At 39.1% G+C, this 27,701-nt stretch overlaps 2 protein-coding genes across 2 annotated transcripts in view; one reads left to right on the top strand and one right to left on the bottom strand.

The window, feature by feature from the left end:
* Positions 1-1,449: 1,449 nt before the first annotated feature.
* On the bottom strand, positions 1,450-6,548 carry dpagt1 (dolichyl-phosphate (UDP-N-acetylglucosamine) N-acetylglucosaminephosphotransferase 1 (GlcNAc-1-P transferase)). The gene is made up of 10 exons (XM_060863335.1): positions 6,217-6,548; positions 5,939-6,125; positions 5,361-5,481; positions 4,978-5,191; positions 4,683-4,829; positions 3,541-3,625; positions 3,188-3,376; positions 2,795-2,882; positions 2,522-2,677; positions 1,450-1,745 (listed from the first exon to the last, which is right to left on the bottom strand). The coding sequence occupies exons 2-10, from the start codon at positions 6,091-6,093 to the stop codon at positions 1,680-1,682; spliced, it is 1,221 nt and encodes a 406-aa protein (XP_060719318.1). The 5' UTR covers positions 6,094-6,125; positions 6,217-6,548; the 3' UTR covers positions 1,450-1,679.
* A 1,387-nt stretch (positions 6,549-7,935) lies between these two features.
* Positions 7,936-27,701, top strand: part of c2cd2l (c2cd2 like) — a 35,305-nt gene continuing 15,539 nt past the window's right edge. Inside the window, exons 1-2 of the mRNA XM_060863100.1 lie at positions 7,936-8,118; positions 11,030-11,432. Of these exons, the coding sequence (XP_060719083.1) occupies positions 11,085-11,432 (348 nt within the window). The 5' untranslated portion in view covers positions 7,936-8,118; positions 11,030-11,084. The remainder of the gene's footprint in view (positions 8,119-11,029; positions 11,433-27,701) is intronic.

Here is a 27,701-nt window from a genome sequence, read left to right as displayed (position 1 = left end):
TGTGAATGATTTGTTGCTATAAAACTAGTAAATTAATATTAATCTGTGATTTATTAGTATCAGAACTATTATTTTAGAAAATAACAGGGAATTCACATCTGCTCCATGTAGATTCTCCAGTGGTGTCACACAAGGGTCAGAGCTGGGTCCTTTTCAGTTCTGCTTTTATACTGGGTCTCCTGGTGAGCTCAGAAACGGCTCATAAAGTGTTAAATATCATTGCTATGCTATTCAGATTCCCTGAGACGTTTATGTTTCTGTGTGGATCTCAGCATGGGTGTCAGCTCTCAGTTCTGACCACTGCTTGCAACCTCAGGGACGTCCTGGACACGTTATTTTTCTCGCCTCACACTGGTCATCCAAGGGGTTTTGGACATTTTTATACAGAGATCACACACTGAACCCTCTCCTGAGTGCCCTGTGACTGTTCCAGAGTTTTTCTATACCACCCCATTGTGTATATCAGATTTAAAACATTGATGCTTGCTTAGAAAGCCAAACATGGACAAGCACTCACCTACCATAAGACACTTTTCACATCCTGCTCTGCAGCACACTCCCTCCAGGAATCTAACATGGCTTGATTGGACCTACCATTTCTTAGGGTGAGAGGAAGTCATGCTGTTATCAGTGCTGTTATCTGTTCCTCTAACTGCTAAAGAGCTAGTCAATGACTGCCATTAAATGGAGGCTTAAGACATACCTCCTCACTAAACAATGGACTCTATTATCTAATTGTATCTCATTTCAGCTATTGGTTTATCTATTAAAAATGTATTTTATGTTTTCTGTCATATTGTACTTAATCTCCTCCAACAATGTTTTACCTCATAGTCCTCTTAGTCCCTGGTTAATGAACTAGCATGTGGATATGTTGTTGATTAGAGACTCTAAAGCACTTCTGTCATGCCTATTAAAATAAATGAAGTGGATACTGTAACTGTAAAAGTGTGTAATTTGCAGAAATATAATAGATGACAGTAAACGTCTTTTGAAAATCTTTCATTTTCATTCAAACTCTCTATTAAGTGAGTTTCCAAAGATTCAGTGTCAGTCAAATAATGTAAACTAGAGATATGCATAGAATTATGCATATAAAATAATGCCAGTTTTCACCAAATTTTACACCAGAAAAAAGAATAACCTCTTAACCACCAAACTATACTTAGCTTTCTGCAGCTCTGCATTTCATTAGCTACAAAGGAGGACACAGAATAAAACCCAAAGTATTCATATTCCAGACTACACCATATTATAATGTCTCAGTCGTGGGTGGTAACTGATATTTAGTCTCACTTCTACTTCCATTCCAGGGAATTTTTTACAGAAGTACGAAGAATTTGGTTGGACAATCAGAATGCAAAAAAGTAATAAAATCAAGATCTTCCTGTTAAGCTAATAAAATGATTGCAGAAATAGAAATGTAAAGAACGAGGACTTTTGCTGCAGTGCCTTGTACTCCTTGTCCTTTCTTTAATTAGGCAAGTTTCTATAGAATACATTCTTTCAGTGTCCGTTTCCTGACACACAGAACTTAGGACTGTAGTAAACCAAATCCATGTGTAGGTAGTAAACAGAAACAGGCTTTTAAACCATCATAACTATTAATGTTTTTTTTTTTTTTTTAAGTAAGGAACTGGAATTTTCTTCTTGCTCCTATGCATTCTCTTGGCTTGCTGCTAGACATCATAGAAGAGTCGAACCAAATGATACCGAATTCCAAAAGCAATCACGCTCCCAATGACCTGTGTGAAAGAATAAGAATTCTTGTGAGACAAGAACACAACCATGAATCCTTCTCAAAACACAATGTACTGTACACAATGGAACAATCAGAAAACCATTTAGAAAAATAGCAGTCACCATAAAGTTGATTATTTTCTAATAACAGCACTTCCTCATGTGTTTTATTCCACAGCTTGTCAAAAAACAGCTTGTCAAATTACAAAAGAACAAGAAAGTACAAATTCCTCTGCCATAAAGACTCTCCTATGGTGGAAAAGCTTATGGACTGTTACAAAATGTGCATTTTTATCAATCTGAACGAATACAATCTGACTGCAAATTCTAGAAGGTACACTTCATATTGAATTTACCTTAGACTTTGCAATCCAATTCAAATATTTGTTTTCCTTTTTACCAGAACCTTGAACCTACATCCTCCCTTTCAACCTGATTGAAATTTCATTCGGATCAAGTTCATTTGGATCGATTGAGGTTTGCACGTGGAGGCTCTTCAATCTGATTGAGCAATCAGTGGCCCAGGGAGAAGACAGAAATATACCTACTGACAGTCTGACTCATTCTATAGACGTTAAATAAACATCTCCTAAGCCAGAGTATGGTGATGTCAATAGATTTCAGACCTCATACAGTCATTAAGTGCAAAACCTATACATTACTTATAATTATTAATGAAAGCATTCGTTTAAATCTTCAGATTCAAAAATTCAGTATAACCAACAGTCTAACCAGCAATACAGATATTAACTGAGGTGATACAGAGCAGTTACACCATCACCTGTATTAACAGCATAATGGCTGTGAGGTTTCTCTCGTGTGTGGGCCCGAGTATTTTGAGCACTAGATTTATTAGAGTCATGTTATTGCACTCGATGAACTCATCATCTCCGTCCTGACCTCTTCGCACATCCAGCAGCATTAATGTTTCTGCCACCTGCAGGACAGAAAAAAAATTATACTTTTTTTTTTTTTTTTGACTCGTCAACAAACTGAGTGACAGCACAAGATTGATGCTGAGGTCAATTACAGATATTTGTGTGAAGTTCTTTACCTTCAGTATGAGCTGTCCTAATTGTCCAAGGTTCTTCTTTTTAAACTTTGAGTAGCTCATCCCAAGCTTTCCGGTGTCAGACTGTAATCTGTAACAAATTCAAATGCATACAAAATAAATTAATAAATTAAATTAAAGAAACAAACAAACAAACAATCCAATTTCTATCCAAGTGATGCAAGTGTATCTCACCCAAGTGTTTTCTCTAACTACATGCCATCTATCTATCTATCTATCTATCTATCTATCTATCTATCTATCTATCTTGTATTAACTTAGGCACTCTATCTATCTATCTATCTATCTGTCTGTCTGTCTGTCTGTCTGTCTGTCTGTCTGTCTCCATCCATCCATCCATCCATCCATCCATCCATCTAAAATCAACTACATTACCTGGGCAGGCGATGTCTAGGACACGGAACTATATGGAAGAGCTGCGGCAAAGAATAGATAAAGTTTATGACTTGAGGGATGAAGAAGAGCAGCATGGTTTTGCTGAAATGGCCGAGGATCCCGACCACGGCGAAAGTCATGCCAGCGAAATAACAGAAGGTGTCGCCTACAAACACAGATGAAGGGTACCTAATGGAAATCAACAACACAACAATGGAGAATGTGGGAGTAAACAGTAAAATCTCTACTTCCTTTAACTGCTCTAGAACAAAATCAAATGTAAGCAGTTGTATGCAATGATACATTCTCAATCGAAAAACGTGAAAGAAAAGGGAAAAAAACTTCAAACTCACCAGTTGTGGTAGAAGAGAGCAAGTGTGGTGAAAAAGAACGGGATCATGAAGTACAAAGAGAAAACATGGTCATCTCTGTAGTCTCCTGGATTATAAAGCAGATGTGAGTTTATATGCATAAAATATAAGATGTTATATATGATGATAATAATAACATAAATGCACTCAAATATCTGTAACATAAATCCTCTTAACTACTATACTGTTACTACACATAAGTGCATATTATGTACATCACCATTTTTGCACATTCCAGTACAAATCTTCTATTTCTTAGCAGTAATACTCGTTTATTCTCGTTCTAGTAAATTAACAATCGCACTCACTTTCACAAACTACGGACCATTTATAGCTAAATCAGCCTACTGTGCTCCCGAGCCTATTAATCAGCCTACCGCTTTTATTTGGAGGAAACTGGAGTATCAAGAAAGGGAGAAAATATAAACTCACAACCCCCAACCCTGGTGGTGTGAGGCAGACATGTTACCCACTAATATACTGTGCTCCTTGTGAGAATACTAATACTAACAACTGTTTATACTTTTTTTTTACCCTTAAAAGGCAGTGAGTGTTTTCATTTAATTAATCTGACTAATGTGCAAAGTGTAGACCCTGGTGAGTGAGGAGAGAGGAATCACTCGGTGCTCGCAGAACTCAAGTGCTCTCAAACACAACAGTGTCTCACAACAACTTGTGCTTATTTTTAATGGATACGGTAATGATACAGGTCAATAAACACTTTCAATAACAATAAACAATAAACACAATAAAAACAGCAACAAACACTTTCTATATTAAAGATACAATTTAAATGCTATAACCTGAACCTGACAACTGGCACTTTTTTAAACGCTTACATATCCTAGGCAATTTAAGACTAAAGGATGCATTTTGTTTAGGCTTGGCACGATGTCTAGGCCTCTATGTATGTCAATGTGCCCAATAATCAAATGTCTGGCTCTACTCTCTTACAGAAATGACAGTTTTTTATAGTATATTATAGTAACTATGCTCATGTTATTAGTTAATATAAGTTATACTAACAATGAAACTATAACAGACATGTAACAGTTACTTTGGTACATAAATCCTAATTATTTTGTAATTGGATAGTTTTTTTTTGTTGCAATACAAAATCTCACCATTCAGCTCCAGTATGTTGAAGATGATGATGGAAGCGGAGATGAAGAGAGCCTGGCCGGACTCGATGCCATTGATCCCAGCCAGGATGTTGATAGCGTTCGTGCAGAACACAGCCAGCATTCCCATATAGAGATAATACAGGATACCTGGTAGAAGAGAATAAATGCAAATCCTTACACAGGGCAACAAAACATCGCTGCACTTTCAGAATATTAAACAGTGTAGACACACAAGACAAGTCTGTGTATTATCATGCGAGTTAGACATAAAATAAACATAAAAGTGTCGGCTAACCCAGATCGAGGTGCATCCCCAGCAGGGCTCGGAACGGTTTGGGAACTACTATGACGGTGTTGCCGAAGTTGGTGAAGTAGACCATGAGGAGAGGCAGTGAGGCCATAGTGGGCAGCAGTAGCTTGTGTCTCCATCGCAGGTTGAGCACGTCGTCAGCAAAGCCGAGGAAGATCATGCAGCAGATGGCTAACAGTGCACCGATCAGCTCCACAAACTTTACAGAATAGAACAATGGAACTGGAGTTAGCACCAGAAATGCTTTAGATACGATAAGAACTTTAGGCAAAAGGAGAAATACAAAGCGCAGTGCTGTTCGTTACATACTCATTTGATATCCCCAAACAACACTGAAAAATGCTGTGAATTGTTTTTTCTGTTCTAACCTCATTATGAGGGAAACGCTGACACTGCTCTCCTACAAAGCAGCTGAGGAAAGGCACAGGGATGAAGAGGAATAGGATGATGAGAAAAACTGTGCCGCTGATCACACCTTGAGATTCGGGGCTGAAAGCATAAAAAAAACAAAGTCTTAAAATAAGATTACATGGATGTTCTATTTTTATCAGGAAGAATCACTGATACACCAGTTTTTTTTGGGGATGCACTTTCACACACAAGAAATTTCAGTGGTTCTTGAGCACAAAGTAAAACTAACGTAGATAAGAATTACAACCAAAAGTGACTAAACTATTGATACTTGATACTAAACTCAATCACATATGAAGCTTTTCGTCTTCTTGTGTCTGAGAGTTTCCTTTTGGTACTTGGGCTGGCAGCAGCTGGACTGGTGAGTGTGAGGTGTGAATAGGTTTGTGCATATTCAAGTGTGTGTGATTCCCTGAGATTTCCTGCCTCCCCTTCCAGGAGGTAGAACCATCTCGTGCCAAGCGTCCCCAAGACCGACCGTGGATTCACCATCACTCTGATCAAGCTAAATGAATCAAAACGAATACTGACTCACACTTCATTCTTTGTTGTTTTGTTCATGTCCTTGCCATATAGTCTGGCAGATATGAAATGGTCCTTGAAGGCTGGAATAAGCTTGAGTGTTGCAAAACATCCCAGTATAGACATGCAACAGTTGATGATGAGGGGAATCAAAGGGACTGGAGACATTTTTTTGGAGACTCCTACCTACAGTAATGAATCTGTGACAGATGGACAAGAGTCAAAGCGTCCCTGTCAACTTTTACTACGATATAATGAACTCTTTCTATCACTGCACAAACCCAGACTCACAAACATTCATGCTGGTCTCCGTTATCCTACTACTGCAGCTCGTATTTTTTCACACGACGCTTCTTTCATGTTGTTTCGCAACTTCTAAGTGCATGACAATGAATGACAGCTCGAGCTAATTTAGCCAGCAAGCTAACTCATCAACCCCATTGTTACAGCCATAACGTTCTCCTTTTAAAAAACAAATAAACGTCCGTTTTATTAATAACGGCAAACCGTTTTTAAACCACGGCGATAAAACATAACAACAGACAAACAATGTCAAAACAGAAATGTCAACGTTTCCAGCCGAGCCGCTGCACAATCCGAAAACTCCACGTCTACTTCCGTCAACATGAACGCGGCCCAAAAGACATGGTTGTGTTACAAATCAGCACTCTACTCTAGACATGCGCACTACTTAGGCAATACACTAATACATTTTATATCAAACGTAGTGCACTTGTATAGACCATAGAGCGCAATTTAATATTTATCCAGTCAGAGTGGTTTAATTTTAACCCTCTTGTTTGCCAAAAAAAAAAATCCTACATAAAATAATCCGAGATGTATTAAATACATTTAGTACAAGGATCTTATTATTAATTTATACTTTTTTTTTTTAAATGTTTGTTATTTAATTGCTGTCGGACCTTTTAAGCGTGAACTCACAACCGGAAATCGATGTGATAGATGTTAAATTGTGAAAATGTATGCTTTTAAATAACATAACGTTGACTACAGTTCTTGTACATTACTACATTCATAATTAATATTGTAAATATTATATATTACATTATAGTATGAATATTATATATCAATATATATGAATATTACATTCATAACATTAATTACATAACATTAATATTCATAATAGTAATTCCTAATATGAATTAAATATGAATTCACAATATCATATTATATATTATATTATAGTATGAATATTATATATTAATATATACATATATATATATATATATATATATATATATATATATATATATATATATATATATATATATATATATATATATATATACACACATACATACGTGTATATATATATATATACATATATATGAATATTCCATTAATATATAATATTTATACTATAATATAATATAATATAATATAATATAATATAATATAATATAATATATAATATTCATAATTAATATGATGAACATATGTGGTTACTGGTAGTCCACAGTCGTTTTTTTTTTACACATACAATTTTTTTTTGTTTTGTCCTTTCACAAAACACACTGGTATAAGCAGAGAAAACATTACACTTCTGGCGACATCTCAAGATCGCAGCACTGATTATTTTCTATAACAGCCCCCCCCTGCTGTGTTATATTCCTTACATATGTAACTCTTTCTAGACCTGCATTACGATCAAACCTGCCCTATCCAATATGGCAGACGCATTGCCGTGTGTGTGTGTGTGTCTTTCTCTCTCTCTCTCTCTCTCTCTCTCTCTCTCTCTTTCTCTCTCTCTTTATCTATCTCTCTCTCTCTATTGTAGCTAGAGCCTGCGGCTAATCTTTAGCTGCGGCTAATCTTTTGGCTGGGCTCTTTACAGCAGGTGTGCCCTGACCAATATGGCGAACTCATTGCAGTCTCTTTCAGCCAGCACTCGAAGCCAAGCTGCAGTTGACAGGCTCGCTGTGATTGGCTGAGCTCTTTAGGGGCGGTGCCTATCCGTTCAGCCTGACCCTAAGCTGAGCACATCAAGCCTCTCTCAGTTGGCGTTCTCGGCTGCTTTCTGCCTTCTGCGCACATTCTCATCATACTATCGGAGGCTAACTGCAGAGGCTAGCTGTCAGTGACGTTCCTCATCAACTCGTCGCTGTCTCCCGTCTGAGATTTGTTTTCATACTGTTCATTTTAATCCTTGGACAAATAGCAAACCAAAGCACGGTAATTGTGGTCCTTTCTTTTGCCAGTCATGTTGTTTACGTTTTTGCTCTAGCCGAAGAAGCTATCCGAGGCTAACTCTTACACAGTAGACCGGTACAAGAAGTGTGATAGAGCTGATGATAGAGAGAAAAAAAAAAAGAATGGTGAATGTGTTTAAATTTCAGAGGTGTTACGATGCCAGGCTGCGTTGCCATGGTGCAGGAAACACAGCGCAATTAGCAACAGTGTTGTTGTAATGTCAGTGTGAACGTTAATGTTAATGAAAGCTAACGACACACACACACACACACACACACACACACACACACACACACACACAGTGCTGTCAAATGTCTCTAAAACACTCCGAATGGGAGAAGAGTGAGGTCTTGTTGCAGAAATGTCACTTTACTTAAAATGCTAAATGTCTAATGCATCAGTGCCCAGAAACTCATCTGTAGCAAACATACACTGTATAGCAAAAGTTTACAAAGCTGTTCATTGTGCTCGTTACACAGCCAGTTCCAGATTTAAAGCCTTTTTCGTGTTTTGAAATAATTATTGCTAGCTCTTGGTGTTCATTGAGCCACAATTGAGTATTATTGAGGTCAGGTATTGATGTTGGTTAAGGAGACCTGGGATGCAGATGGTGTTTCAACCATCCAGTGAAATAGGACGAAAGGTTGAATCTCAAGAAAACCAAGCTGGCACTGGCACCGCTGGGCCCTTGAGCAAGAACCTTAACCAACAATTGCTCAGTTATTTTTTAACGAGTCGCTCTGGATAAAGGTGTCTACCAGATATCATAAGTGTAATGAAATCCATCCATCCATCTATTTATTCATTCATCTATTTTCAATAGCACTTATTATGCACAGGATTGTGGGGAACCTGGAGCATATGTAAAAGGTGTGGGGAACCTGGACAGTTTGCCAACGCATCACAGGGCACAAACTCACACACTCTTAAAACCCATAAATTCACACTCTCGGTCAATCTCGGTCCGCCTATAATGCATGTCTTGGGACTGGTGGAGGAAACCGGCGTAAATTGAAGTGAGTGGAGAACATGCAAACCACACACACACACACACACACACACACACACACACAGGGTGGAGACGGGAATCAATCCCCCAACCCTGTACGTGTACTCCGGTTTCCTCCCCCGGTCCAAAGACATGCATGGTAGGTTGATTGGCATCTCTGGAAAATTGTCCGTAGTGTGTGATTGCGTGAGTGAATGTGTGTGTGCCCTGCGATGGGTTGGCACTCCGTCCAGGGTGAATCCTGCCTTGATGCCTGATGACGCCTGAGATAGGCACAGGCTCCCCGTGACCCGAAGTAGTTCGGATAAGCGGTAGAAGATGAATGAATGAATGAAGATCCTATACAGTTGTGTAGGTTGTACCAGGTAATGGTGTTATAATCAGGGGTAGACTAACCTTTGGTCATATATATGTTCCTGCACATTCTCGCACATGTATGTAATAGCTAGACTATGTCAGAGTTCAGCATATAAGATCAGCATCGGGTACCTCTCAATAGGAAGAAGTTAACGTTCTAGAAGTGTAGCTGTGCGATTAAATCAAATATTTGAAGATTGACGTCGTTTACGTTGCAGGCTTTGTTTGTTCACATAGTAGACTACATTCTACCACATTATCAGAACATCACATTTCCATACTGTGTTTGATATCTAGCTCAATGGTTATTTTAAAAACATCCAGTTATGAAATGTCTTAAGAATTAAATCTGCTTAAACCAGGGTTGCCAGGTTGGATTGTTAAGTCACTTTCATGATGCAAAACCTGCTTAAATGTGCACAGCTGTAACAAATATCTTTCCAATATAGCGTAAAACAAAACTGATTTACTCCTCTTAGTGCTAATCTAATGATTGTTCCCTGTTACTTTTGATACTATATCTTTGTAATTGTACTAAATCACATAGACATTCATTAACATTGATCTTTAAAGTGAAAATAAAAGTGGATTTTTGTCAGCAAATCAACCAAAACTGCTTCAGTGATCTGAGGTAAAATAATATCTGTAAGGTGTAATGGGTTATTAAATCTGAAACATGCAACTAGTCAGATGTAGTCTGGAATTCCTGGCATAAGCCCAACATATTTATCAAGATGTTTTGTCGGATATTTCTGGATCATTTACTAGGTCGTTCTTTGTGCTGCTTGATGTAATGTCACCCAGCCTTTGAAAGTCCTCAAGGAGTAAGTTTACAGGGAAAAAAATAAAGACGTGACCTTTTCCTGTTTGTGCCAAGGTTGTTGTTTTTTTTTTTTTACTTTTTTTTTGTTTTGTTTTGTTTTTGCTGTTTATCTGTCAAAAGCACTTCTGACCCAAAATTCTGCTCTTGTTTCTTTTTGACTGAATGATTGATAAAGACTTATTGCTGGTCTTGAAAAGGGTTTTATTACTTCTCATTAGCGGAGAAACATTAATCATGATTAGAACAGATTGAATTTAATGTGAGCATACAATTTGCCATATTTTGTCAAAATCCTTATTGTCAAATATATTACAAAAATATAAAACAAAGCTTTTTTGTAAGGTGTTAATATGTCAGTCCATGTTGTCAGTGCTTTGTGATGGTTTGTAGGTTTTCCACCATGGGAAAGTCTTCAGTTCTAATCAAATTCTTTAAATTAAGTAACTGTGAATGGGTAAAAATGATAGTGTGGCATTAATTAATACATTTAAAATGTAATTGCAAATATTTGCTGTGTTTAAGAGGAATAAAACTCTATGGGGTGTGCTGCTCTTGGAAAATAAACAACTTCAGGATGGTCAAAGTGTCTCTGCTTTATGTCAGGCTGCATCGCACCACCCTGTTACTGATTGCTTGACTATAACAGCACTTTTTTAAAAATATAAATATTGTGCACTCATTCATTCTTTGTGCCTTCTTCACAGACTCTCCCATTAAGGACTCATGTTGAAAATGGGACCCAAGTGATCAGAGGAGACAATGGACTTTGAGGACGTAAGCTGGCCGATCCTGGTGGCGCTTTTCTGCGTCTCAGTACTGGTTGTGCTCACATGGCTTGTTCAGTTCTCGCAGGCTTTGCCATGGTCCAGAAGAGGAGGCAGAGCAGCGCAGAGCAGAGAGACGCCATGGCAGCTGCCGCTGCACCTTACTCACCACACGCTGACGGGAGGAGTGTGGGGTTTGCTGCTCAGGTACCGGCTTGGCCGAGGCGACTCTGAGGCCGGAGTCAAGGGGCTCCTGTCCTCACTTTTCACGTTCAGGTCATTCAGAGAGCACTGTCAGCGAGCATGGGTGAGAGCGCTCAACGAGCAAGCCTGCCGGCAAGGGGTGAGTGTGTTGGTGTTGTACCGATCCTCATGACCTGGGACCGTGTTCCATTAAGGGCAGCGATGTGTGATAATCACTGTTTTCTTTGAGTGGTTAAATGCCATTGTGTGTTTTTGATGTCTCCTTGCGCAGGTATTTGTAGATGGGAGCAGGTATTTATAGACCCCTATTGCAGCAAGTGTGTAGGTGCACAGTGTGTGAGGTGGAGTTACTCGATCCAGCATGTGGGAGTACGACTGTCAGGAGTGAACAGCAGGTTCATGTGTAATCATTCCTTCCAGTCTCCCCTTTCTCTATGTTACATACTCTGTCAGAATTACATCATGTCTCTTGAGGCTGATCTTATTTACCAAGTGCAATACACAAAGATGGGGGAATAAACTAAAGGAAGAATTGAAAATGTCACAAAACGAAACAAAATGCGATATTTGGAGCAGCTTGCAATTTTTCGGAATTATAGTAGATTTGTGCAAGACAAGTCATGTGACTTCATCATAACACACTTTCAGCCAAAGCCCTCTTTGATGCACATGTACAGGTCTCAGGTCAAAGGTGACCTCATTCATAGTGGATGTGGCGGAGTCAATTAGGAATTCAGAATGTTTTATTGCTTTGTCACTTTCCTCTAAGACACACAAGCAAAATACATCCCCAGGCCTCGTTTCATTCGACATCGCAGGGAATAATACTGAAACTGTCAGTGGTACGGACATGCGTATTCTTGGCACGTCTGGCAACGTTTCTTAACAGACCCATGTCCCGATATTTGATTCTACATCATTTTGAAATGTCCCCATATTTGAAATCTACACTACAATGTTTTTACTTCACTTTTTTTCATCTTCAGCCAGTTTGTGTCCATGAAAGCTTCAGATTCCTGTTCCTTGGTGGCAGAAATGGAGCCTGACGTGGTCTTCTGCGGTTGTAGCTCATCCACGTCAAGCTTTGAGCTCAGCGTTGTGCAGTCTGACATGCTTTTCTGCTCAACACAGTTGTAAAGTGGCATGGTACATTTCTGCACCCAGAATTGAAGCTCACCGGATGGTTTTTTTTTTTCCTTTCTGTGTCAACTCTAAACTGCTGTGTGTGAAATTCCCAGGAGATCAGAACTTTCTGAAATACTCACCAGCGGTTTGGCACCACAAACCTTGCCAGGGTCGAAGTAATCACATTCTTTTTTTGTATTGATGATGGATGAGAACATTAACTAAAGCATGTAGAAGTGTGTGTGTGTGTATGCATTGCATTGTGAGTATCATAGATACTTACATACTCACATACTGTAGTGCGCACATGATCTTATTTAGCAGATTTCCTGGTCCTGCCCCTGTTTTCACTCATTTGGTGTAATTTGCTTCACAGTGCAGTCATAGTAATCACACTGCTACCACCTCACAGATGTTCACACCATGTGTGTTTCATTTTAAGATCACAGCCACAGTAAGCAGACTGTGAAGTATGACTCCTTCATGCAAATCAGGAAGATTCTGTTTCTGTAGGTAACACCAGATCATCCAGAGGACATTCGAGATCTGATCGGACACAAGTTCAACTTTTGGGATTCATAACCTGAAGGCATGTGTCACTGATCCCAGTTCAGTGTAAAAGGACCACTGAGCTCAGCCCATAGCCTGGTCAATAGTGTATGAGGTATTTGCCGTGTACAAAGGTCTCCTTTGCTATATTTAACTCTGTCACTTTGATCTGCGCGGGTACCAAAGCTCAGCCCTATAGACTGCTCTGTGGGCAAAGAAGGACAGAGTGAGTGATGTTCTCTTCCCTCACTCCTCCACCTTCTCTGTCTTGTCGTCGTCTCGTTGTGTTTCATCTCTTTTAGATATCAATCCCCCACCACTGCTTCGATGAACTTTTCTGTGCGGCTGCTATCCAGTGTCATGATATATGATTATATATATACTCCTCCTATATACTATAAAAGATTTCTTGACATCGTGCTGTAGTTATTTAATCAGTATTTATTCTTCTATTAAAGTCGTGTGTAAATTTGATCAGAAACACTAATTTACTTTGTAGCTTCGTGTGTGTTTCTGAATGCCAATTAGCCGTAACAGCTGATTTGTATTTGGTGATGAACCCAAAACTCCAGGAAAAGCAAAACTGACTGCTAAATATAGCAAGAATTATGCCAAAAGACCTTCGTACAGGAAGAAATTCAAGTTCTGTCTGTGCCAATAAAATGACTCAACGTTGTAACAGTGCCTGAAAAAGGCAAAATTCTGGAGACGCAGAGATGCATGGATCTGTGGATGGATGGATGATTTTTAGCTATTACTGCTTTACTTTTCTTTTGTTTTATTTCAAAAATCAAGTTGTAAAGGTTGGAGAAATTCTGTCATAAAGTTGCAATGCATTTTGGTTCTTGGTGTCCAGTTTGCTGTCACTACTTCTACATTGCATTTCTGAATAATAGGATGAAAGTGGTATATAACAAGAAGAAGAAAAAGCACCAACCCAGATATTAGCACCAGGATCGCTAAGTACATCAAATGTTTCACTACAGTGCTGCAGGAGTGATGTATGTTTGTAGGCCAACCCAGAAGTTAGCATCACCCATGATTTGTTTTAATGGCTATGATCAAACTACACCAGTCACATGACTTCAACGTCACCAGCACTAAGCCTCCCATGACACTGTTGATCTCCACTTAAAAACATGTTCCTTGAGGATCCACTGTTCATATGTTGGTTTAAACACATATGAAATGGGGTGTTACTGATGAATTGTACGGCATAGAACAAAACTTGAAAATCTCTTGAGCTTGTGTTAACCTCAGGAATGTAACTAAAAACCCATCCATTGACTTCAGGATAGTGGAAACCAGAAATGCTAAAATACTAACTTTTATTTCTTGGTTTTAACTTTTAATGTGTTTCAGAATGGTGGTTTCTTTTAGAGACTTTATTCGTTACTTATGCGTTGGAGTCTTGCTTGAATTTAGTAGGTCTTGGTGAATAGTTGGTTAAAACTAGTGCTGATTTTAAAAGGGATAAAACCGTGCCCGACTGCTTGTCCCTCCAAACTCCCCTCCACAGGAGAGCAGGATGTAGTACCCAAACCTGTTTAATATTTTACACACTTTAACTGGTATTGGATGAGTCAAGCAAAGGCTTTCTCGTGTCTGGTATTATGATTACGATCAGCATGACTATCCTCGTGTGATCTTGTCGGCCGATAAACATAAAATGGCTGGAATGTTGACATGTCGGGCTGTCCGTCTGTCAGAAACGACTCGTTTTGAATGCAGCCGGCTGACCTCTGCAGCAATGCTGTCATAAAATATGAGGTGAAGAGATCATTACTTGAAATGTCAGCCTGCGTTACATTCCTGCAGCGGGCCGTTCACAAATGTGCCACTTCAGCAACTAGTTCTTTTACCTGGCTGTCAAACTGGTAGTATGTGGAGAGAGGGGGTGGTTATGCAATCCTCGTGTCCTCTTAGCTTGTTTGTCCACAGTCTGTTCAATTTTCAGTGACAGAGTGACAGGACAGGGTTCAGCCAAAAAAAAAAAAATATCCCACTTACACGATTGTGTTTAATTTAATGGGTGGATTGTAGCCAAGTGCCAAAACAGCACATCGAGTTTTTATGTTGCGTCAAGAGCTGTGATAGATTGTGCAGAACGTAATGCATCGAGCTGTTGTGGAGTCAGGGTTTTTCTTAATTACTATCCTTTTTCAAAGAGAAGAGTCTTCACATCGCCTGTGTAGGAGTATCTCACGTGAAAACTCTTGTGTTCTGTGATTGGTTCAGTATTCAGGAGGGAGGTTGGTATTGCTCTGTTATGTTCGAGCAATATGTCCAAAAGCTTCTATCACGATATGGATAATTTCATATCTTGACATAATGTATGTCAAAATATATATTATGTTTTTATTTTATGTTGTTATCCTTACAGAATTACCTCCTTTATTAGGTGCGAGCTCCACATCTTTTATCCGGAATGATACTGTTCTGTGTCGCGTGTTGGGGGAAGTTTTAATCTGTCACACTCATCCATGTTTGTTTTTTTCTGACAGCACACAGTTAGTAGCTCCTTGCCCTGACCGTAGCGCCATAAATCAGCTGCTGAAAAGTAGCTTGTGTGACGTTGCCGATATAGATGATCTAGGAAAGTATAGCTATGTCGCACATTAACGCATACAAATTAAATACACTGAATTTTCTCATCACAAATACATGGAAACCACTTCAGGATTGATTTCTCCAATCCAAGGAAAGGAAAAAGTTCCAGGGATCCTGTAAGGCTACATATGCTGCAAAGGCTGTCTGGTAATATAAGCAGAAAGGTTTTATAGAAAATCTCTATCACTCTCTTTACTACTGATCTTTATAAGCGTTACAGAACAAACACACGATGAATTTGTACAGCAGGAACATGCATCAGCTAAGTTCTGGACAAACCTTGTCATTTGAGTTCATGTAGATACGCAAGATGTGTTTCAGCTCTAACGGCAACCTTGCTGTGCACTGCAAAACCTTTTATTTTAAATACACTGTATGACCAAACGTGTCTCACATCCATTGCAGAGTTTGTCCTTCTCTTTATTGGTAAGGATTTGAACTCTAAGTTTGAGTTGTGGCTGTGGGGAGTTTACCCCAAGACCATTAGTAAGGTATTGATGCTGGCATTCCAGTTCATTATAAAGTTATCCATTGGGGTTGAGGTCACTCAAGGTTTTCCACTCCAGCTTTGGTAATATTTGGTAAAGATTATATATACTCCTCCTATATACTATAAACTATACTATATACTATAAGATTTCTTGACATCATGCTGTAGTTATTTAATCAGTATTTATTCTTCTATTAAAGTCGTGTGTAAATTTGATCAGAAACACTAATTTACTTTGTAGCTTCGTGTGTGTTTCTGAATGCCAATTAGCCGTAACAGCTGATTTGTATTTGGTGATGAACCCAAAACTCCAGGAAAAGCAAAACTGACTGTGCTAAATATAGCAAGAATTATGCCAAAAGACCTTTGTACAGTTCTTCGTAAGTTCTGTCTGTGCCAATAAAATGACTTGATGTTGTAACAGCGCAATGTTGCTTCCTTGATTACCATGTAATGATGATGGTTGGAGAAATTCTGTCATAAAGTTGCAATGCATTTTGGTTCTTGGTGTCCAGTTTGCTGTCACTACTTCTACATTGCATTTCTGAATAATAGGATGAAAGTGGTATATAAAAAGAAGAAGAAAAAGCACCAACCCAGATATTAGCACCAGGATCGCTAAGTACATCAAATGTTTCACTACAGTGCTGCAGGAGTGATGTATGTTTGTAGGCCAACCCAGAAGTTAGCATCACCCATGATTTGTTTTAAAGGCTATGATCAAACTACACCAGTCACATGACTTCAACGTCACCAGCACTAAGCCTCCCATGACACTGTTGATCTCCACTTAAAAACATGTTCCTTGAGGATCCACTGTTCATATGTTGGTTTAAACACATATGAAATGGGGTGTTACTGACGTATTGTACGGCATAGAACAAAACTTGAAAATCTCTTGAGCTTGTGTTAACCTCAGGAATGTAACTAAAAACCCATCCATTGACTTCAGGATAGTGGAAACCAGAAATGCTAAAATACTAACTTTTATTTCTTGGTTTTAACTTTTAATGTGTTTCAGAATGGTGGTTTCTTTTAGAGACTAAGTTACTTATGCGTTTGAGTCTTGCTTGAATTTAGTAGGTCTTGGTGAATAGTTGGTTAAAACAGTGCTGATTTTAAAAGGGATAAAACCGTGCCCGACTGCTTGTCTCTCCAAACTACCCTCCACAGGAGAGCAGGATGTAGTACCCAAACCTGTTTAATATTTTACACACTTTAACTGGTATTGGATGAGTCAAGCAAAGGCTTTCTCTTGTCTGGTATTATGATTACGATCAGCATGACTATCCTCAGTAACCATGTCTTCATGGACCTCTAATTGTGTGCAGGAGCATTAGCCAGTTCCAGACAATTCTGTTCTTCCAGCTTTTGTGGCAGCAGTTTGGTGAAGGCCCATGTATGGGTGTGATGGCCAGGTGTCCAAATACCTTTCCCTCATGCTGTCCATGTTCATCCCAAGACCCAAGAATGAAATTCTGCCTTTCACCGCTGTCTCAAGAAAAATCTGGTGCAGTGGGGGCTCAAGCAGTTAAACCTGCCACTGTTGGGTCCTTGAGCAAGGCCCTGTATCATGGCTGACCCTGCGCTCTGACCCAAACCTCCAAATAGTTGGGATATGCAAAGAAAGTTCACTGTGTTGTAATATTTATGTGACAAAAATAAAGACTTCTTCTGCTTCTTCTTGCAATCTTGCAAAGGAATCTCCTCAGGTATTTTGAGATAATACCTTCAAGGTTAAAAGTGTATTTTAAAAATGATTAGCTAAATTCATCAGGTTTTAACTGTACATGTTGCTGGTTAAAAAATGGCATGTCAAAATATTAACATTCTTACTTTTAATGTTTTTTAAGATTTCCTGAATTTTTGAATGTATGGATGATTATCTCAGTTTCCATAAAGCTAAATGTTGCTCAGCCTATAAATTGGACAGGTCCTTAGAGATTCTTCCTTTTCTGTCGCTTATAAAATGAGGTTTAAAGTATGAGGTTCCCATTTTGGGAGCTTTGACCTACAATCTGTATCCTGATCTTACATAAAAGCCACCAGATTGAGGTTTGTTTCTAGAAGCGGTGTTTCGGTCCATTGTATAAGTCCAGGAATTTCTTTCTTTTCAAGAATAGTACAGTATTTTTACAAATGCTGTGTATGTCACCATAGGCTTAATAATAAAAGTGGAAAGAATATATTGTTTACTCGTATTAATCCTGTTTCTCTGAAATGAGCAGGTTTTTCAATGTAAATGTTGATAACTGGTTGAAATATGCAGCTATATTATATAAGTGAAATGAACTACTTATTCTTTACTCTCGCAGTAATAGTCTAAGTATGAGACTGATGAAAGCAGCTCTTCTTCCTCAAAACTGTACTTATTCTATGTTTCCAAAACTGGATAACACAGTGTAAGTGATTACTCAAATGCTCCCTAAGGGTTTGTTGTGTCCTTGCGCTGTGTATGGCGGTGCTATGATGATTACACATAACCACAAATTCTCTCCCTAAGGAAAAGTGATAGGATGAAATATACAGATTTAGAGCTTCATTTGCGAATACATTTGACTGAAGAGTTCATGAAGGAGATCTATAAAAATATGATCGGAGAGAATGTCTATTGACTGCTCAAAGTCGTCTAAAGAGAAATGTCTTGAACTTCCTGCATTACGTTAGCTGTAAATGGAGATTTCATTGAGGGGGAAAAGAACGCTAGTACTTACTACACTTGCTAGAACAACATTGTCAGTATCGATTTTGATTATAGAAACACACATCGATCGTCTTGCAGGTTGTTAAAATGACGCACTCGTTTGATCAACAAGAAAACAGACTTTAAAGTTTGCAGACTGTAAAATCTTGCCGGGTCGATTCGTACGTGTCAGGGCCGCTGTGTTGTTTTACAGCACCAGGTTGTGATGTGTAAATCAGCATTAAGTGTTCTCAAGACTTCTTCAGCCGTAACAAATATTTTGTTGAGGTTTTATTGCTAAGACCGCACTACAGGCATTTGCGAGTTCACATATTGTTTCCCCCTTTATCTGGTGCCAAGACACCGGTCTCCAAGCACTTACTATGCAGCCAAGATAAATAGCTACCCAAGGCTAAGCCACACAGTGCTTTCTGTCTCAGTGGAAACCCTAATACATTTGTAATTAAATCCACCTGACCGGAAAAATCCTGCTACACGGACTGCCCTTTGTGTGTGTTTGTGTGTATCCGAGCTCGTAATAAGGGAAAGTTACAGCTTAGCCACCTGTCAGCAAAGCTGGAGAAAACCGACACCCAGCTTGTGTCCTCGGGCCATGGTGACCACCTTTTCAAAAGTGAACAACTAGCTATTTTTCCTTTCCTGACCTTCAGACTTGATTCATTCATTCTAGCAAGGGCTTAATACGGACCTGTTCATCCGGTTAGTGTTATTAGCTGGACAAACAGTGTAGTCATTAGCACTGAAGCACTGCCTTTTACAACACACAGTTATAGCTTAAAGGGATCTGGCCGATTCCTGACAGTCGATAATTGTTAATTTATAAATAAATTATATATAAATTGTAAATTCTAGAACGGACGTAGAGAAAAAGAGAACGTAGTCACGCCTTTCATAATCTGTCTACTCTCATGATGCTCATAGAGCTAAGAAACGATTTGTACACACGATGCGAGTGGAGGCATGACGGCCAGGAAGAGGTGAAGAGGTCACATAAGAGCGTGTGTGTATGTATGTGTGTGTTTAAAGGGAATTTGCCTATGGTGGGTAGTCGCTGGATTTGGCTACACAGCCCAGGCAGCACTTCCTTCCTTCCATTTTAAACCCACAACAGTTCCTGTAATCGCAGTAAGTAGAAATAGAAGGCCTACTTCTTTCAAAATGTAGTTTTTCTGTAAATAAATTTTTAGATGAACATTTTATTTAAGATGATCGTTAGATAATCAATACAGATTACACTAAAGTACGCTGCTACAGAAGGCTACGGACTGAACTATCACACATCCACTGATTTTGCAAAGTGTGAATGATAAAAACATGATGTATGACAAATGATTACACTAGCTTTGCAGAGATGTTCTTAATATCCAGTTAAACAATCCATTTTGTTCAAAACAAACGATTTACTAGACTCTGATGCGTTCTCTTCCGGTCATATTGAAATGGTAAAGTTCAGCTACTTTAAGAGGTGACCGAGGTGCAATGTAGGCAATACAACAGAGGTGAAATAGTGGTTCTTTTGCTATGAAGCACATGGTCATTAAGAGGCTTTCGCTCTCCTCTTATTCACACAAACACACACACACGCACACACGGTCTCTCCCAGTAATCTAGGGATTTGGCAGAAGGGATAGACGCAGCTGGTTATGTGTTACTATGTCAGCAGAAGGACATCCTTATGATGATAAGCATGCCTACACAATCACAATACACATACTGTACACACATGCACCCATCTAATCAAATAATCTGCCTCACACCATATCTTTTCTTGCCCAAAACACCTTCTAAGACATCTTCCCTGTTTATGTTGTTTGGATTAATTTTTAATTATAAAACGTATGGTCTGTGCTTTATATATTACAGAGCTACATCAGTAAGCTCTAGATCAGATACAGATCATCTTCATTGTGCTGTACTTATCAGAGTTTGAGTTAGAGCTATAACAAACGTATTAAATGAATAAAACAGATAATCTTGCTAAATAATTAGAGAAACTCAGTCGGTGGAAGTAGATAAGGCTAGAAGAGACTAAGAGAGAATAATCACGAATATGGAACATCATTGCTAATGAACAACCAGGATTACTGGGTAAAATGTAATACACACTTATACTAGTGTTCCACACAGTGCTGTTCTCAAAGCTCTTTAAAGGCCCATCACTGTTTAGGTAGATTTATAGTGCATGTAAACAGACCAATGAATTTCAATTTCTGCAGATTTTTTTTATGCTTAAACACATTTATATAGAAAATATATAATATGAGCGATTACTTCTGATGTAATGGTGGACAGATCAGTCAGGTGAGCCGCTGGCGGAGCACGGTACGGAACCCGAGACTACCTGTAGGACGTGAGATTTGTTGAACTGCGACTGTGCTGTGATTGCCAAGAATGTATTTGAATGTAGCTTGTACTTTGGTCTGCACTTGTTCATGAAGTAAAGTGGAATTCTTATGTGTTTTTCATGAGGTTTATTAGTTTCCACAGCACACATGTACCAGGAGTGGCAGGGGAACGTTGTTGGGACACAGAAGAAGGGGGAGCACTCTCATCGAATGAAAACCAGAACACGGGGAAAGGCTTTGATGTGTCAAATTTGGCAGAATTCACAACTGCCTCTAGGCTTCTTCCTTCACATCATCCATGGTTGTGCTATTACTCTGTACCTGAGCCAAAAGGATTATCTTTATGGCTCGGACTCTGAGCTCTGTAGATGACAAGGATCATCATGACGAAGCACGGATACACACTAATGCGATAAAGACCTAGGTGGTGTATTATGCTGAGTGGCCGTTTTCTTGAAAATATCTGATTATGATTTAGCGTTATTGTTACCTTCATATTTCTGACACAAGATATCCAGATAACAGGCTGTCCAATGCGATACAGCATACTGTTCACTCCATTTGCCATAAACAACCACATACTGTATACCTTTCTTCATATGAGTCGCTGTACTTTTTTTTCCCCACCATCATTTGATCCAGATTCATCTATCTTCCATGGTCCAACCACAAGGGTCAGCCAGCTAAAACAAAGCATTCACTCTCACGCCCATAAAGACTAGTGAGCACCAGCATCAGTTTGAGCTACACGAGCACTTGACACAAATTGGTGAAGATTCCGTGCTGTTTGATGGCCACTGGCCAAAGCTACAGATATGGGGATAACATTCATCCATCATCCGTACATCCTTCTATCCGTCCAACCATTTTCTGCACTGCTTATCCTATACAGGGTCACAGGGAACCTGGAGCCCATCACAGAAGACATGAGGCACAAGGCTGGGGACACACTGGGCAGGGTGGCAGAACTTTGCAGGGAACCATCACATAATTTCACACACCTGTTAACGAACTAAGACAGCTTACCACGCATGTCCTTGGACAGTTGGAAGGAAACTGGACTATCCAGAGGAAACCCTTGAAGCACGTGTAGAAGATGCACCAGCACAGTGAATCGAACGCCCAAACTCAGTGACACCAGTGTATCATGACCTCCATGAGGAGATCATTTCAACACAAATTTCATTTGTATGCATCACCTATAACGTCATCTCATTTTCCAAGCACCGGTGGATTAAAGGTCATACAGCCACCTCTAGCTTAACATCCACACCCAGATATCATTTCTGAAAAGTGAAAATGCTGCAAAACCTGTCAGGAGCTGGTAAAAAGACTGGAATGTACAGTAGGTAATAGCTGGGACTCGGGTGTGAATGTGACTAAGCATGGGTGTAGCATCTCCATTCACCAGGATCGAAGTACAAGAAGGTGGTTACAGCTCCAGTCTGTGAAACTTGAAGCACTACAGTTTATTGAAAGCCATTCCTGGTACATCTTAGAGGTTCGGTCTGTCAGACATTTTGAAAGCTAAGGGGTTTGAATAAAAAGATTTTATTCAAGATTTTTGAGCCTTGCTTTGTATATTTTCACTACTTTGTGACATAACAGCATGGTCCTTACATCACAGCACCACTTTAGCAGTGATTGTCATCATCATACTCCTCTTTTGCATACAGTCAAACCCTTCCGCATTTCCATTAGAGGTTTGCATAGCAGCTGCCAAACCCTTCCTCACATTTTCTTATCAGAGATATCTGAAATAAACAATTAATGCTGAAAATTGAGATGAGAGAGCACAAAAATGTTTGACCAAAGCAGTTTTGTAGAACTGAATAAGGTTTAGAAGCTCGAAGTGGTGTATGTGTGTGTGTGTGTGTGTGTGTGAGAGAGGGAGAGAGAGAGAGAGAGAGAGAGAGAGAGGACACGGGATATTTATGCATGTCTGACATGACAGCGTTCCTCGCATCTCTGAAAGTGACGGTTGATATTTAGTTGCCACGTCTCCCACCCACCCTTGTATCCAACCAGATATGACAACCTTCAATAAAAGATTTCCAAACATATCTTGGGGTATTTTTAACACATTTTAACGTATTAACCGCCGAAAAAATGGCACAACGTTAACTCAAAATAAGCACAGGAGACAATTCAAGCAGACGCACAGTCTAAATCTTCACAGTCCGGTAGCTTTGCCATAGGCCTTACTGTGATATACCGCAGACATTTTTTTTAAAGAGAATTGTGACTTGTATCAAAATATGGTCTAATTTTGCCAATTAGGCAGAAAAAACCTACTTGGAGAGCAAAGAACCTATATGTAAAATACTAACGCAGCAACAAGACAAAGTGTGATAGAAAGGCAGAAATGAGAAAAAGCTGTGACCTTGAGCTCCGTCCTTTTCCAGGCGAGTATCTAGGTTGCCAACACCAAGAGACATTCAGTACACCAGAGGCATGACAATGTGCCGTTCTCTCTTTTCATCTTATACACACACTCGCATGCAAAGGCGACACTTCTGAAAACAGCCCTAGGCTTGAGGACCGAGGAATACAAGCACCGAACAGTTGGACGCTGATCCAGGATAGCTTAGGCACGAGAGAAACACCGGATAGATTTAATCATCGAAAGCAGGGAACACTGGTGTTTGCCATGATCATACACAAGCAAATAGTGTCTGTGGTGTGTGACTTGAGCTGCATAAGTTCCAATTAAAAAAAGGCAGATCATAAAAATACACTCAATGCTTTATTAGGAAAACCTGTACACCCGTTTATTCATGCAGTCATACAGACAGATAATCATGATGCAGAATCGCAGGGCATAAAATCTTACAGATACAGGTCAAGAGCTTCAGTGGATGTTGACCTAAAATAATCAGAATGGAGGAAATGTTATTTTAGTACCTTTGGCCATGTTTTGTTTTCAAGGTTGATGATTTCAGAAGCTGCTGATCTGCTTGGATTTTCACACACAAAAGTGTGTAGAGTTTGTAAAAAAAAAAAAAAAACAGTTTCACTGTTGTTCCTACAACAATTCTTCCTACAACGGCCAGACTGTTTCGACTGACAGAAAGTTCAGTTAGGATCCAATTCTTTAAGACTAGAACAGGAATCTGAAGCTACAATGAGCACAGGCTAAACCAAACTGGACAGATAAAGGTTGCAGTAGCATCAAGAAGCCTGATGCGTCTCTTTTTCTGTACCTACATGCAGATGGAACGATCAGAATTTGGCATCAACAGAATGAATCAATTGACCCTGACTGGTGGTGGTGATGGAGGTGTAATGGAATAGGGAATGTGTTCTTGGACCACTGAATACCAGTCCTGCGTCATTTAAATGCTACAGTCTATTTGGGTATTGTTGCTAACCATATGCCTACTATTCTGGCTATAACTTACCCATCTTATAATGGCTACCTCATAAAGCACGTCACAAAGTCAACTCAAACAGTGTGCTTCAGTGGCCCCGCCAGTCACAAGCTTCGAATCCAAATTACAATGTTTGGGATGAGATTCAAAGCATGAACATGCATTGTGATCTGCGATTTATGCACTCTGCAGGTTTGTGTTACAACCATGACAACAAGGACCATAATGTCAAAAGATTTGTGGAATCCATGGTGCAATGAATTGCAGCTGTTCAGAGCATAATGCTCTGGGCAATGCTCAGTATCAGTATGGTGTTCCTTATAAAGTGGCCAGTCAGTGTTTGTTTAAGGTTTTGCCATCGTTTATCACAGCCATGCTGACATTCAGTATAACTATGATTGAGAATGTGATATAGTTTTTCCACAGCAGTTCTATAAACAAGAAACTAATATTACGTGGTATTTTACAGTAGTGAGACAAGCTATGCTGTATGGGTTAGAGACTGAAGCAGTGAGGAAAAGACATGAGGCAGACATGAGGATGTTAAGGGTTCTCTTTAGGAGTGACGAGGATGGACAGGATTAGGAACGAGCACATCAGAGGGACAGCTCAGGTTGGCAGTTTTCGGAACAAGGTCAGAGAGGACAGATTGAGATGGTTTAGACATACAGAGGAGGGAGATGGTTATATTGGTAGAAAGATGTTGGACATGGAGCTGCCAGGTGAGAGGTCAAGAGGAAGGCCAAAGAGGAGATATATGGATATGTTGAAAGAGGACTTGGAGGTAATTGGTGTGAGAGTAGAGGATGCCAAAGATAGAGTTAGAAGTAAAGGGATGATTCACTGTGTCAAATCTCCTTTTTCATCTGCATCTGAATTATGTCACTATTTCTCCCATAGTAACAGTGTTAGTCAAATCATGCTAAAGTTTTATAAACACAGGCAAGCTTGAAAAGCATTTTACCCGAAAACTTTTCTACTGCAGTTGCACAGAACTAAACAGGAAGCACAGCAAGAAATGTTTACTTGTCATTACTCTGCGTTGAGTGCCATGTGAATGTCTCAGTGAGAAAAACGTTACAACACCTCCAGCCACACCAACCGTTATTACACCATTTTGCTTGTCTCCCTGCTTATCGCTAACATTAATCAGTGGCCTGTTTAGCAACAGAGCAATAAAAATGCAGCAGCTGTGGGTCTAAAATCCACTTTACAGTGATGCGTTACCTTTGTTACCAGTGAACGCAGCATGGTCTGTGGTGTGTGATACAGTTTTTTAAATGTATTAATGAACTGTTTATCATTATATTTACTGTTATGGAATGTTTGTGACACAAGTTCTAGCAGTTAGAAACGGTCTCACAGTTAATAAGAGAAGAAAAACATCAGCTGGTCGTGTTTATTGAGAAATCAGAAAGCACAATAACTCAAAAATCTGTTTTGAAAACATTTTGGTTTTAAAACACTGACACTCGAAGTATCAGAAAACTTTTTCAACACCTTATCAACAATTATCCATTTTTTTAGGTATTCTTTTATTTTTTTTAAATAACATTTTAACTCGTGCTTGTTATTAGTTTAGATTGTTATTAGATTATATGGATCATCCAAAGTACTTGTGCCTGGGAATGAGGATGAGCTGTTACTATAGAAACAAGAACCTAATACAAATAGTGCATTTATGTTACAGCTAGATTTGACAGAGCTGCTGTTACAGAAAAATAAAGAAAAATTTCTGACTTGAGAATTCGACCACAGGGTTGTGGCATAAACACGGTAACTGGCTGAGCTTTCAAAAAAATGATTGTGATAAGCGTGATGTGTAAAGATTGTTGTTGAAAGATGCAGAGCGTTAGAGTGTTAAGAGTGAGTGTGGAAACATGGAAGGTGGTATGTAGTAGCTGTGTTTGAGAAATGTCCTGCTTTTTAATGTCATCTGTTTACTGCACTGAACATGTCCTCTGGGCGCTTGCATGACTCACAAAAATACACAGAGACAGGATCTCTCTCACACACACACACACAAACACACACACATACACACAAACACACACGGTCACCAGAGACATTTCTCTGAGGGTGATATGAAACAGTGAGACTGGCTCAATGAACTAATAATAATGATGGTGTAGTATAGTGTGTTATAAGTATCCAGAGCGTGCCTAGGCTGCTGTGTGGGGGAATTTATCCGACAAAGGGTGTGTGTGTGTGCAGACTTCGCTTATTACATAACCCTGAATATGTGCCACATGCTGGTGATAAATGTGTGGCCAGAAGGTCAAAATACACCAGCTTCATCAATCAGCTGACTAAATGTATTAACAGTTAGATTCTGTGTAAGTGTACACTCCTATGATATCCATGATGCACACAGCATATAAAGAATCACGGCTTTACAACCTAAAACAAAAGACAAATTTAATATATAAACTAATATAAGCTGCTCATAAAACTCGGACTTAATTATAAATCTCCTGAACCTGTTAATCATATTGATCGATTTATCGTTATACTCTTCAGACATTCAGATTGGCATTTATTTTTTCTGTTTGTGTTGCTGATGATGTCAAAGGGATTAGCTTCAGGTGCTCTTAGCTCGGGTTGCAACATCAGCACTATGGCTTTGTTGCTAATGTAAACACGTTTCCCTGCTCAAACACGACTACAATTCAATTTGAAAGGAAGCGTAAAGCCAGTTTTTGGAATCGAGTCAATGAATGTTTACGTGGATGTTTCTAAATTTGTAGAATTTGTCTTATCATACTGGAGATTGGACTATTTTTTTTTTAGTGTCACCGCAAGTCTGATATAAAATTAGACAGGACATTGTTAGCGTTTAGTATGAGAAATTAAAGATCCTTATCTTAGTACTTGGGGCATCTCAGAGAGGAGAAATTAGTTTGATGTCACCGTTTACTTTGAATACATTTGTGTAAAGAAAATAAACAAAAAATGGTTTTGGACTTTTTCTATTGAAGATCTTGGCCATAGTAGGTTAGTTAAAAAATATTAATACTTAAGAAAAACTAAAAATTCATTCAGAACGACTGTGGAATATGACACAACAAAACAGACGGAAATTCCATTTTAGCCTCCAGGAAAAAAAGTTAAAAAGCGTGACGTGTAAAGAATAGAATGAATAAATTAATGTCTCTAGGTAAATATCACAGTTCAGTAGGGCTGGACAATATGCTGATATAATATCCATATTGTG

This window comes from Tachysurus vachellii, chromosome 26, assembly GCF_030014155.1.
Source record: "Tachysurus vachellii isolate PV-2020 chromosome 26, HZAU_Pvac_v1, whole genome shotgun sequence".
In the NCBI taxonomy this organism is placed as follows: Eukaryota; Metazoa; Chordata; class Actinopteri; order Siluriformes; family Bagridae; genus Tachysurus; species Tachysurus vachellii.
This window is presented reverse-complemented; position numbering and strand designations above follow the sequence as displayed.

What these genes read in the sequence shown, in the direction of transcription:
- dpagt1 (XM_060863335.1), bottom strand. Translation starts at nt 6,093, where the DNA reads ATGTCTCCAGTCCCTTTGATTCCCCTCATCATCAACTGTTGCATGTCT. An exon ending in GGGGATGCACCTCGATCTGG is followed by an intron (nt 4,830 to 4,977) that starts GTTAGCCGACAC and finishes CTCTTCTACCAG; the next exon opens with GTATCCTGTATTATCTCTAT. An exon ending in TAGGACAGCTCATACTGAAG is followed by an intron (nt 2,678 to 2,794) that starts GTAAAGAACTTC and finishes TCTGTCCTGCAG; the next exon opens with GTGGCAGAAACATTAATGCT.